The sequence below is a fragment of the Eschrichtius robustus genome, chromosome 16, assembly GCF_028021215.1.
Source record: "Eschrichtius robustus isolate mEscRob2 chromosome 16, mEscRob2.pri, whole genome shotgun sequence".
Classification (NCBI taxonomy): Eukaryota; Metazoa; Chordata; class Mammalia; order Artiodactyla; family Eschrichtiidae; genus Eschrichtius; species Eschrichtius robustus.
In genome coordinates this window covers 4,917,633-4,930,513 of record NC_090839.1, presented here as the reverse complement: position 1 = coordinate 4,930,513, position 12,881 = coordinate 4,917,633, and the positions used below count along the sequence as shown (strand labels likewise).

The window sequence follows — 12,881 nt, the reverse complement described above, 5'->3', positions numbered from 1 at the left end:
AGACTTCCTTTTTTTTTCAAGTAGAACTTCTGTTTCTTAGCAACGTTTAACTGCTAAGGTCACGTCAAAGAAGCAGAGAAATAGCAAAACTTTGGAGAAATACAAAATTAGTGTTACGGACTTTTGGAAAAATGTACTTTTATGCTATTTAAGAAAATGTTAGGAAAATGTGTATGCAAGGCAGGACTCTTTAAAGTCAAACCAAGACCTACTGTTATATTTTAAGCCCCTCCTTGCAGTCACGTTGCCAGTCCTAAACGTGATTCCAAAACATAGGAGTATCGTCCATTAGTAAAGATAAAACCATCAAAGAATAGCTATCCAGTCCCTGTGGCCCTGTCATACTTTGGGTATTTCCCTTCAGTATCAGACATTGAGGATAAGCCCACTTTGCAGACTGAAGATGTTATCTTCTCTCATCATCTGGCACTGCCTGCTCTACGGCACCCTCCGTACCCCACCACCCCTGCCCCCGCAACTCTCTGTCCCTTCACTGGATTAAGAGCAATTTGAAGGGATGTTCTAGGTTTTGTCATTGGATTTGGTCGTGTGGTATTTTTAATTTTGTTTTTTAACCGAAGCATTTTGTGTACATGGTGTAAAAAGCCAAATAGTTGTAATAGGCTCATAATGAACACCAGCACACCCCCATCACTCCCAGCTTCCATCGCCTAGAGGCAGCCGTTTTAGCACTAATTTCTTCTGGGTATCAACCTCTATATTTCTGAATAGTGTGCCTGTATTACTTTTTCTTGATTTTTCATGTCTAGATACTATCTATTGATTTCCTTCTCAGGAAGATAAGGATTTAGCTCCATTAACCTTTCTCTCCATCCCTGTCTGAAGCAGAGCCTCCTTCCCTGTCCCTCTCAGAGTGTTACGTCATCATTTCTGGCTGTGCCGGTATCCTTTTGCATGATTAAGACTACTTAAAGTATTGTTCACAGCTCTGCCTTGTATGTTCTATGATTATATTTCCCTTTTATCCACAGTCCTTTTCCCCCTGGAGTAACTAAATCTCGGTGCTTTGTTTGCTTAGTTTCTATGATAAATTCAGCCCCAGACTCTGGCAGAAGTATAACTCTCTTTAGTACATTTGCACATCGGGTAGTCTGTGATGTTTTTCTTAGAAAGGTCCCTCCTTGGAGCTCTGCATTCTCTTGCTACTCTCTGGGCTGACGGCTTCCTAGGCTTGCTGCACAGCTCTCATCCCAGGAGGGCTCTTCCCTCTCTTTCATCTTGGGAACTCCCTTTGTTCTCTTCTGGGTTGGATTTCTTGTTTTCTGGATCTCTAGCTTTCTCTTCTTTTACTACCTCCTTTTGGTGGAGCACATCCTTTAGCAGGTTTCTGACGGAGGAGTACGTGGGAGATCATTTTTCTGAGAACTTTGCATTTCTGGAAGTGTTCCATTCTGCCCTCCCACTTGGTTGATAGCTGTACTGGGTATAAAAATCAAGGTTGGCAATCATGCAGAGGATTTTGAAGCATTGTTCACTGATTGCCAGTTTCCAGTGTTGCCCATAAGAAGTCTAAGGCCATTTTAATTCCTGATCCTTTTTCTATTTCTGGGGAAATTCTTCAACTTTAATTTCCAACTTTCTTTTGATTTTTTTTTTTTTTTCTGCTAACGTATTTATCATTTTCAAGAATTCTTTCTTTTCCACTTACTATTATTTGTTTATAGCACCCTGCTCTTGCTAGATACATATATAATTTTCTTTTCACTGCGGATATTATCATTCTTTTGTTGTTCTAGAAGCTTTCATTTTGATGTTCTATATGAGGGACTAAAAAATGGTTGTGGTCTTTAAAAGGTTAACATTCTTTTCACCGAGGAAAGTATAGTTTTTGTTGTTCTATCTCCTGCATTATCTACTACTTACTACTCACTTTGGACTAGGTTTGTGTCTCTGTCATTTTGGAGGTTTTCTCAAATGCCTGGTTATCCTTGACCATCCTTAGGTATTTATTAGTGAAGCACTAAAAAGCTGACGGGAAGCTGCATGGGGGAAGGTGGGATTTGTTGAATGGTGGGTTTCTATGAAAGCTAACTGGGTAGGGACCTAACAGACACCTTTTTGGGGAATGTCTAGCTGTCAGTATCTGTAGTTGGTTTACCTTGGGCTCATTTCTCTAAAGAGGAATCTTACAGTCTCCTTCCTGGCAGCACTAGTCCGGCCGTCATCTCTTAAGAAGGAAGAGACTGTACAACCTCACTGTTTCATGTGTAGAGTTGTCTTTACTACCTCTATTTTCAGCTTCATACCTGACCTTGCCCTGGGTGGTCTCCACGTACCAAGATCCCCTGATTAAACTGCTGGTTGTTAGAGGGGTTAGGGAGAGAATCTGGGGGCAAAACTCCTTTTACAGACTTGCAAGTGGTCCTCCTGTTTTCAGCCCCACTGCTCTCCCGCCTCTGAGGTGCCTTGGGCCACCAATTCCTAAGCCTTCAGAGCATGAGTAGACATGCTTCTGAGCTCTACCCCTCTGACCAACCTGCCAGCCCTTTTCTTTTGCTTTCTGTAGCCTGCTGTCCATGATAAGTGGCCCATCAGCTTTCCAGATGCCAGAATTTTGCTGACATCTCTTGTTGGCTGTTTTGTCTTTTCCTTTTTTTGTTTATCTGCGTGATTTTGTGACTTTTAATTCTTTTCCTGTAATTTATTGGGACTTCAGAAGGAATTGGAGGGAAAAGCATGTGTTCTACCTGACCACTTTAGCCAGAAGTTTGGAAGACCGTCCTTCCAAGGCACCCAGTGTAGTCTTTGGCTCATGGTAGGTGCTAAGTCAATATATGTAGGTCTTATTAAACTGACATGGCTGATTTTAACAGAAGCAATAACCACCTGAGTTGTGTGTTAACTTTTTTTCTCCTGAAGGATTAAAAAAATACCAAATGTAAGCGGAAGAGTAGTAAGTTGTTAATTAATAGCCCTTAGGAAATAAATATGACATCACTGAGAAAAGACCCATCCTCACTGAGAGTTTCCTGGTTTAAAGCCATTTCTCCTAGAATATATATCATTGATTCCTCTGGATTCACTTGCCAGCTATGGGCTTTCTGGGTGTTGAGGCTGGGTGGCTCCAGGAATTACCAGGTTTCAACTCATTTTGCTGGTGGGGAAACTGAAGCAGCGAGAAGGAGAGTCTTAGGTGTGTCTGTGAGGCTGAGGGGCCCCAGTCTCCCTGACCTCTGTTAAGTGCGAGAAACCTGAGGTGGACTCTCGGGGGACCCCGTGTCAGGCCGTGTTTCCCCCTATGCTGGGACAGCAGTCCCTAATGTCCTTCCTAGAGAGAGCCTGGCTAGCAGAAAACAGGTATCCTCAAGATCACAGAGGTGTGCTCTGTCCATCTTATTAAAAAAAAAAAAAAAAAATCAAAATTCCAAGCTGCTATTTAAAGTATGTGGCTATCATCTTGATGCTTGAATTCAGAGTACTTCCAGCCAGGTCTCAGAGCATTCCTTCAAGTAATCGGTGTTTATTGAGCCCCTACTCTGTGCCAGGCTCCGTTCCACACACGGGGGGCACACCGGGGATCCAGGCAGACAAGGGCTGGCTGTCGAGGAACTCGTGCTGTAGATGAGGGAGGCTGACCGGAAAGAAGGAAACCAACAAATAGGGTACTAGAGACCCTGAAAATTGCTGTGGTGGAATTAAAAGGGTGCCCTGGTGGGCAGAGCACTCCAGGGAGAGGGGGGAGCCGAGGCAACGAGCCTGAGGGGGACCGAGTTCCAGAGAGCAGGGAGGCCACCTGGTTGGGGCTGAGGGAGGATGGAGGTGGCAAAAGGGGGATCCGGGGAATCCGGGGGTCGCAGGAGGGTTGGCCTGGAAGCTGAGAAGGTTGAGTCCTCAGGAGTATTGGCAGGTAATTGACTCCATGCTCACATCCGTCTGATGGGGGTTATGGGTGACAAGGAACTGGCTGGCTGTCACTTAAGGCCATCAGGGGCAGACTGGGGGTCACATGCTGCTGCCCAGGTCCACCCCCTCCCCCCCTGGGCCACGGCCCCTCCTGCAGCAGGAAGCGCCGCCCCTCCCGGCTCCCGCCTGAGTCACCGGCCCCAGGGACCAGGGCAGTGTGGCATAGCCCGCGTCACCGTGAGCCGTCGATCGGGCCAGCAGCACCACTGGGAGGTGAAACACATTCGCTTACAGAAAGCAAAGAAATAACTTCTTTTGATAACCAGCATCTGTTAATGGGCCTCTGAGAGCTGTATACAATTTAAACTTTTTATTAAAAACAAACAAAAACCAAAAAAAATACTCATTTACCCTCCTGGGAGCCTGTGCTATGAAATTACAAACGGCATGGCTTTGTTTCTGTGTTTGTTTTTGTTTTCCTTTTAAACGTGACTGAACATACAATGGAGAACATTTGTTTTGTTTTGAACTAGAACTGTGGGTTTTACTTTCCCCTCTTCTGCTTAAAGCTATCTTGGGTTCTATGTGGAGGGTCCAGACTTAACAGTAAGGTGGGTCCCCATCCCTGGGAGAGTCCCCTCAGCCCTCGGACCCCAAACCCACCCCTCCCTGGAGCCTAGAGTCTGGGAAGCATGGCTTCTTGCCCAGGAGAAAAGAGCCTGGGATTTTCTGTCAGCACCAAATGCTCCAGAACCGAGAAGCCGGGGATGGGAGGGTGCCTCAGTCCAGTCAGTGGGGCCAGGAGCATTCTCTCTTCCTGAGCACGGGCCTCCTAATTAGGGGAGGCTCAGCCAGTCCCACAAAGCAGCTCTGGACTGCTTTCCCCAAATACAGTCACGAATCCCACCCCTGCCAGGGACCAGAGCCCCAGAGGGACACCCCGAGATGGAGGCTCAGCTCTCAGGCTCTGGGGCCTGGCTTCGGAGGCCTCGGGCTGGTCCCTGTCTGCTCCGAGCCTGCATTCTCTCTGCAAGTTGCAGAGTCACACCCTGCACTGGGGGGCATCCTGTGAGGGAGGCATGCCGGGCACGTGGCAGTGACTTCTTCGCTGGCAAGGGTTAACCAGGATCACCAACGACCTGGTTTAGCCAACTGTATTCACTGAAGTTCTGCCGTGGGCCAGGTACAGCTGAAGCTGCTGGAAAAGATCCCAGTGACTGACTCAGTCCTTCCCTTGAGGCAGAGAATAAGCATGAATAAATCAGACAGTGATCAGTAAGCATTATAAAGAACATAAAGCAGAGTGATGGGATGGATAGATAGGACAGCCGGCAAAAGGAGGCTGCTTTTCGGGGTGGGGGTGCGGGGATGCTCATGGTGGCTTCCCTGAGGAGGTGACATGTGGTCTGAGACTTGAATGAGAGGAGCTGAGCCTCTGCAGATCCGGGGGGAGAGGTGCTGGGCAGCGGCCGTGGCACATGCAAAGGTCCTGAGGCAGGAAACAGCTTGGTGTGATCAAGAAACAGAAGGAACCCCAGTGCAGCCAGGGCAAGGGGAGGTTATCGCCAGACCTGGGATTTTATTCTGTGTGCACTGGAAGCCCCCAGAGAGCTTTAATTAGGACAGGGCAGTGGCGTGAAGTGAAGGTGCATAACAGAGAGAGCTGGGGTTTACCTCCACTTGTTTTATTCTCTTTCACACGTTCTCTCAAGACACTTCACTTCCTTTCTTTAGAACCATAATCCCCTTGGTTGACTTTAATAACCAGCAGGAACATTTTTCAGGCTGTTTAATTTTATTAAAAGATTCAAATTTGATGATAAATGGTGGTATGGCTGCCTCAAGCCTTGGATACAAGACTTGCTCAGCCGTGGACGTGTTCCCGCCACCCACCCTCATCCCCACCAGGAACACTGCCACACCGCCCACCCCGATGCAGTCTGAGACTGTAAATAATCTAATTATTTCTTGTACTTTGGTAAATATGCCACGAACACTCATAGCTCTCGGAGACCTACAGAGAATATTAACTCGGTGGGTTTTTTGTTTTGTTTTGTTTTGTTTTAAGAAGGCTGTGTAGATAAGTTAGGGCAATTTCAGCGGGCTGATTGAACCCCACACAGCCGAACAGAGGACAAGGGCTTCCCTCTGAAAGCACCATTAGCTTCACAGGCAACTGTTGTTCAACATCGGTGATAAGAGCCAGAGACAGGGTTCGGGCAGAGGAAGGAGGGCGTGAATCGTCGGCACAGCATCCCAGAAACCCTTGAGCCCACCAGGATGCCAGGTAATTTCACAGTGTACAGACGAGGCCCTGGGAACACAGGCAGGGTCCCTGGAGAGGCACAGCCTGTCCCCACCTCGGGGACAGCCCCCCCCTGAGCAGGGAACGTCAGCACATCAGCACTGCAGCGAGCCGGCTGGGTGAGGTGTGGCCCTCTTCTCCCTCCTCCTCCACATGTGGCCGGGTAGCCCGCTGACCCTAGGATGGTCCCAAAGACGTGTCGGAGGTTTCTCTCCCTCCTTGTCAGCCAAGCACAGGGAATCTTGAAAACAGAGGACGCCTGTGCAGGGCTAATTACAGAGCACATTAGTGTCACCGCTGTCATTAGCATTAATTACTTTCCGAAGGCTGGAAACGCTGCTTCCCTCCAAAGACCTGACCCCGGCCGCCAGCCCCACACGCTGGGGTTTGGTGTGGATGGGGCCGCCTTTATTTGCTTGCTGGCCCCGGGAGGGCTGGATTTAGCCGCTCGCGGTGTTGACAGCTCGAGGCCTGACTCGCAGGAGCATAGGCAGGCGCAGACAGAACGCCAGCAGTCACGACTCAAGAAAGCCGAGCTGCCCCCACAGAGACGAGCCCCCCGCCAGCGAGCTGAGACGTGCTGAGAGCCCGAAGCAGCATCTGTAATTCATGGCTCGGGTTTCAGTTTGTATGGCTAAATCCGACTTAATAATCCTTAAACAACAACCCACAGACTCAGCAGAGCAGTGGCAGCCCGCGCGTGCAGAACCGTGTTTCCATTTCACTGAATCTCAGGGGCTCAGGGAGGGAACTGGGGTGCCGTCGGGCAGGGAGACGGGTGAGGTCCACTCCCCGGCGCCGGCCCGCGCGCTGCCCAGGAGAGTCGGGAGCGAGCACTTAGGAACTCGGAGCCGTTGACGTTGCTGCGATGCCCGAGTTTGTGGTCGTGATTCGAGTTGCTGGCCACGGTGTAGACTCTGCAGGTGCTGTCGAAACTCAGGTGCTGAGCCACTTAGGACGCAGGCCGGGCTGTGTAACTGTCCAGGGCAGTCACGGGTGGAGGGGTCTGTGCCAGCAGGGAGTCCACGGGGTCGGACGAGTGTCCTGAGGCACCGTCTGGAAGTCAGAGACCAATTTCATAGCCACTGGAGGAAGGCCAGCCCGACAACCAGGAGCAGGAAGGGGAGCGGGGCCGCTGGGGGACCCAGCCCCCCACCGCCGACGGGCGTCTGCAGCAGAGGCCTGGAGGAGCCCCAGGCCACCCTGTCACAGAGCACCAGGGGTGCTTGGTAGGACGTGGGCCTCTTCTCCGGGGTGTCGGGACTGGAGCCGTCAGTGGGCCTCTGTCCGATGAAGAGCAGGCTTTGCCCGAGGGGGTTCTGCTCCATCCTGAAGAGCTCGTACTCCACGTGGGGCAGCCTGATGCCCAGCGGCAGGCACCCGTTGGTGGCCGTGACGTCCCGCTCGGCTCCCAGGTACCAGGCCCCCGGGCCGCCACAGCTGCTCGGCTCGGAGAAGTTGAGCATGGCCGTGGTGACCCGGTCCATGGGGGTGACGCGGGCTCGCGTGACCTGGAACGCCAGCTCGGTGCCGCCACGAACCTTGGCCGACGGCGTGCCCTTGGTGTAGCGGCCGGCGGCGTAAACGGTGAAGGTGGGCTGCCGGCAGGTGGGGTCCGAGAAGTGGTGGTAATACCCTTCCCAGGAGCGGTTGTGCGCGTGGAAGGTGAAGAACCTGGTGAGGAAGAGCACGGCGGGGCGCACCTCGCACCCGGGGCTGACCCAGCGGCCGCCCAGGCGCAGGGGCAGGGCCGCCTGGCGGGGCAGCACGGGCGGGTGGTGCTCGTCGGAGCGGGCGATGAGGCTGCAGGCCGGGCAGGGGCGGGCGTGGTGCTGGCAGAGACAAAGGGAAGGCGGTGACGTCCGAGGCGGGGAAGCCAGGGTGCACCTGCGGCGGGCTGGCTCGGGGTCCCGCCCCCGGCCGCCCGTCACCCCTTCACTCCCCCCCCCCCCTCCAGCCCGGACGGCCACTTCACTCTTCGTGGACCTCAGGCGGCTCCTCCATCCTCTGGGCCTTTGCACCTGCTGCTGCTTCTACCTGGAACTCCCCCCCCCCCCCCCCCCCCCCCCCCCGGCACGTAGCCTGGCTGCCTCCTTCCCGACCTCTCAGTCTCAGCTCAGAGGCCTTAGAGCGACCTTTTCCGACCACCCCTTGTGCGGTGGGCCTCAGCCCCTTCTAGTGCTCAGGGACGTGTCATTCCCCATTTCCTCTGCGCTCCACTCCTCCCCCTTCATTGGAGAGTAAGCTCCAGGAAGCCCAGGCTGTCTCTCTGTGGCTGCTCCATCCCCAGGGCCTAGCACAGTACCTGCTCGCAGCAGGTGTATTGGGCAAACGAAGGAAGGAGAGATGGAACTTGTGTCCTGGGATTTGAAAGAAGTTGTCCTTTCCCACACCCGGCCTGCTTGGTCCCAAAATTCGACCGTTAATGTTCACTGTCTTTCTCCTGCCTGTTGTTACTTCCCCCACCCCCAACTCATTCTTTTTTAGGTGCTTCGTAAGGACCAGGAGCCGCGCTGAGCACTTTTCATGCACTGTTGCCTTACAGCCACTAAAATTCTCATGCCCTTGGCACCCCCTTGCTGAGCGTCTGTGCTGAGGCGTGGCTGAAAAGTTGCAAAGAGATTCGGCACAAAGATGTTCATGCTTGTGTTATTTATAATCGGAAACCCAGCCCCCTCTGCACTGTCAGGTGCGGGCACAGTCCTCAGTTGCCCGAGGCTGTTTTCCTCTCGCTTTGGCCTTATTTACAGTTGCCCCTGTCTTATAAATTCTCATGAGCTGGGTTTACAGTAAAACACGTCAACAGGAAGCAGATGCTAAACCAAACTGCGTGGGAGTAGTCAGTCTGCATTTTGGAGTGAAAAAGCTCAGTCCAGGCCAAAAAGAAACCAGATACAGACTTTTTTTTTTTTTTTTTAAGGGAGCTGCTGCCCAGAATTTAGTTCAGAGCATCATTCTGAGAGGTAAATGTCCTGGAACAGCCACTTGTCAAAGCAGGCATCCCCAGCGTTTGCGGTTCCAGAAGGACACCCAGGGCCACGGGTGCACACAGGACAGGGAAGGGGAAAGGCATCTTGAAGCCCCAGCTGGGAAAACAGCTCCAACTTTTTTTTGTTCAAAAAACAAAAGATTTCCACAGATTGCTGCTGGATGAGTTTCTTGCCAAACAAGGGGGCATTTGGGAGTTCTAGTTTAGAAAGAAAATATTGGACGATTGAGAACAGACTTTTTTTTTTTTTTTTTCTATTTTGGATTGCTACATTATAAGCTCTTCTTATTTATTTCTATGATGAACCTAAAGTGGCCTTTTTTTCCATAATACAGAAAACGATATTATTTTTGGTTGGGGGATTTTGACCCAGAGGACTAGAAGGCACTTGGAAATGCTAATAAATGGCTACAGAAAGGTTTGTGACGGAAAGAAGCAAGAAAGCTGGGTAGTTAGCTGGAGTGCAGGTAATTAATTGGAATGTTGGCTGGTAAGAGTCTCCTCTAATTTAGGCATTTTAACCCACATTCCAACTGTTGTTACACTAATGTGTATTGACAGGACATAGTGCATTACATCACAGTAATCTCAGGGCTGCCTTTCTCCCTCAAAAGAGATATCTTTTGCAGACAGGACATCTGGGGATGCTGGTTGGTAATTTGGGGCGAGCAGTTTTCTGCATGGCAGAAACAAACGGAGAACTAGCAAGACTTGAAGGTGAGAGAGGGAGAGAGAAAGCGTTTCCTTCTCTGACGCTCTGGAAGGGGATGGAAGAAAGCACCTGTCTCTATCAAAAACCTTCCGGGCATCGTTGTGCACAGGTCCGGAGTTGCACGTGTCAATAAACAAGGCCCCAGCCAGCAGAATTCACACTTGTGTGCAAGCCAAACTCTTACTGGTTTAAACCTGTTATATAAAGTTATACCAACAGCACATACAGTTTCTAATGAACCCCCAGAGGTGACACCAGGCTTCGATGATTTTGGTCGAGCGTTAGCTGATTGATTAGGATTCTATATCCAGGCAATGAATCTGGGGATCAAATTGATTTTAAATTAATTAACTTCTAAAAATGTTCACGTTTACCATCTGGTTTTGGGTTGTGGGCAAGGCTTGGGCTCCGGAGAGCATAAGGTAATGACTAATTCGTTACTTGGGGGGTTTATCTGCACCGTATCCTTCTGTGAAATTATCTTCCTTTTTCTTTTTTTCATGCGGAGGCGGGCAGTTGGTGAGTGAACATGTAATTTAACATCCGTACATCTGGCCCTGCTGGTCCTGTATGTTCTGCTTGGCAATTGCACTGCAGGTTGCATGGGCCACCCTGGCTGGTCAGGCAGCGGGAGGGCAGGAGTCTGCAGCCCCAGAGCCTGGCCTGGGGACACGTGACATTGTCATCCTCTGTGCCCTGGGGTCCGTTCTCTCTGCATTCAGAGCAGTTTGCCCTCCTAATGAGGTGGTGGGTGCCGGTAATCACCCCACCACCAGTGCCTTCTCCGCTCCAAGAAGGATGGACGTCAGACCAGCCTAGACCCAGAGTCCTAACCTCGACTTCATTTTTACAAACCTCATCCTAAAATCAAAAGTTTCTTCTCATTGTGAATGTGGGCAACAAACCCCTGTAGCTTCGGTGGAACCTTCTGCTTTGTGGCCGGTCTCATATTAACAGTGTTGCAGATACTAGGAACACTCTTTACACTCATTGCTACGTTGCAATAGGGAGAATAAAGAATTCCCATTCATAGTATTCCCACCTCAGAGTGTTTTAAGACTTGGGTAACTCTTTTAATAGAATTGGTTTCTGTTTAAATCCCATGTCTTTTATTTTATGCTTTTACAAATATTTTTCTGAGGAGGGGTCCTGGGGTTTCACCAGACTCACTGGAGTGGTCACGAGGCCCTAGTCTTGCCCACCAGGCTCTGTGCTATGTGCCAGGAGAACTTTACACACATGAGGTTTAGTTTCTTTTTGCCTGTGTGCTCATCGGACAAAACAGGGCTATTAGATCTTCCCCAAATCAGGACAGCATGTTTGTGATGTCTTTAAGTTAAAGTCTAGGTTAATTGACTTCCGTGAAATTCACTCTGGGGTGGGCACATCTCAAAGAGAGGGCATCTCCCTTTAGACTGCAGCCTCCTGCCCAGAGGGTGGTCCATGGACCACCTGGGAGCTTGTTAGAAATGCAAAATCCCAGGCCAGACCGCGAACGTGACTGTGCTTTCTAAGAAGATGCCCAGGTGCCGGCATCTTGAGAACAATCAGAGTCTGAGAAAGCGCTGCTCCGCCTGATGTTAGTATGACGGGGAGCACCCAGTGCCGCCGGCTCCAGGGTAACAGTGGGTCCACATGGAGCTTTCGAGAGGGGCCTTCCGAGGGCTGTGCGGCCGCCTGGCAGAGCTCTGGAGGAGCTGCCCGCCTAGTTCATTCACCAACATTTACTGGCCCAGCCCGTGTGCCAGCCCCTGGGCCAGGTGTGGGGACACGGAGGGGCACAGGGCCTCCCCCCACCACGGGTGCTATTGGGAGAAGGCAGTCAGCCAGTAAACAGACAGTGCAGCCCAGAGTGTGCCGAGTGCTGGGAACCGTGCAGAGTGGGGATGGGAGGGAACATCTGAGCCGGGGACTGAGGGAGGGGGGACCTGCCCGTGCATAGCAGGGGCAGGAAGGGACCCTGCCGGGTGCACGAGGAGGATGTCAGGAGGACCACACTCCAGAAGACTCCCCAGGAGTTCCTTCTGCCCAGACCTGAGAAAAGATGTTTCGAGCGGAGGGAAGAGCATGTGCAAAGGTCCTGAGGCAAGCAGACCAGTGCGGGTCGCGGTGGTGGGGGGGGTGGAGGGGGGTTGTGCAGAGAGGGCCCTAGGCAGGGACAGATCCCACAGGCTCTCAGAGCTCACCCTCCCGGTGCCCCAGACTCACCAGGGCGCTCTGCAGCGGGCGCTGGTAGCCGGTGGGCCGGTAGTGCCGCCGCTCGGCCCGGTCGGTGTGGATGTCCCCCAGGTAGAGCTCCTCCACCAGCCGGGGCGCGGCCCGGGGCTCGGGCTGCAGGCGGCGCTGCACGCGGACCAGGCTGAGCTCGTGCATGGTGAAGCCCAGGGCGGCCGCGCAGTCCCGCTCAGCCCCGGCGCCCAGCAGCTCGTACAGGGCCCCCGGCAGCCAGGCCCGGGCGGCGGGCAGGCGGCGCGCGCAGGCCCGGCCGGCCGGGCTCTGGTCCAGGCGCCCGGCCACGTCGAGCAGGGCGCGGCGGCTGTGGAAGACGACGCCCACCTTGTGCAGGTAGTAGTCGGCCTCGGTGGCGCCCCGGGTGACCCAGGAGGCGCGGCGCAGGCGCACCTTGCCCTTGATGAGCAGTGAGTGGGCGGGCTCCCGGCACGAGGGGTCCCTGTAGTAGAAGTGGTAGGCGCGGAAGAGGCGGTTGGGGTAGAAGGTGTAGGAGCGGGTGAGGAACTCGGGTCCTGGGCGCACCTCGCAGCTGCGGGGGCAGAGGGGAGTTGGGCAGAGCAGTGAGTCCCCCAGCCTTGCCCCGGGATCCCCCTCCTACAGCCTCTGTTTCAGGCCTCAGCTCAGGGCTGGGAGCCTGCAGCCTCAGTTTCCCCAACTGATCTCAGCCCCACTTTGGGGGCTGGGGGCCTTCCACACTTGCCTTGTGGCCTCAGCAGAAGCTTTCCTTCCACGCCATCCCAAATGCCTTTTTCAGCGGACATCCCCCCTCCTGGCCCGGC

General features: G+C 52.6%; 1 protein-coding gene across 1 annotated transcript in view; it reads right to left on the bottom strand.

Annotated features, from left to right (window-relative positions):
* Positions 1-6,908: 6,908 nt before the first annotated feature.
* Positions 6,909-12,881, bottom strand: part of APCDD1L (APC down-regulated 1 like) — a 49,610-nt gene continuing 43,637 nt past the window's right edge. Inside the window, exons 3-5 of the mRNA XM_068566069.1 lie at positions 12,079-12,631; positions 7,256-8,001; positions 6,909-7,086 (exon numbers count right to left, since the gene is read on the bottom strand). Of these exons, the coding sequence (XP_068422170.1) occupies positions 6,909-7,086; positions 7,256-8,001; positions 12,079-12,631 (1,477 nt within the window). The remainder of the gene's footprint in view (positions 7,087-7,255; positions 8,002-12,078; positions 12,632-12,881) is intronic.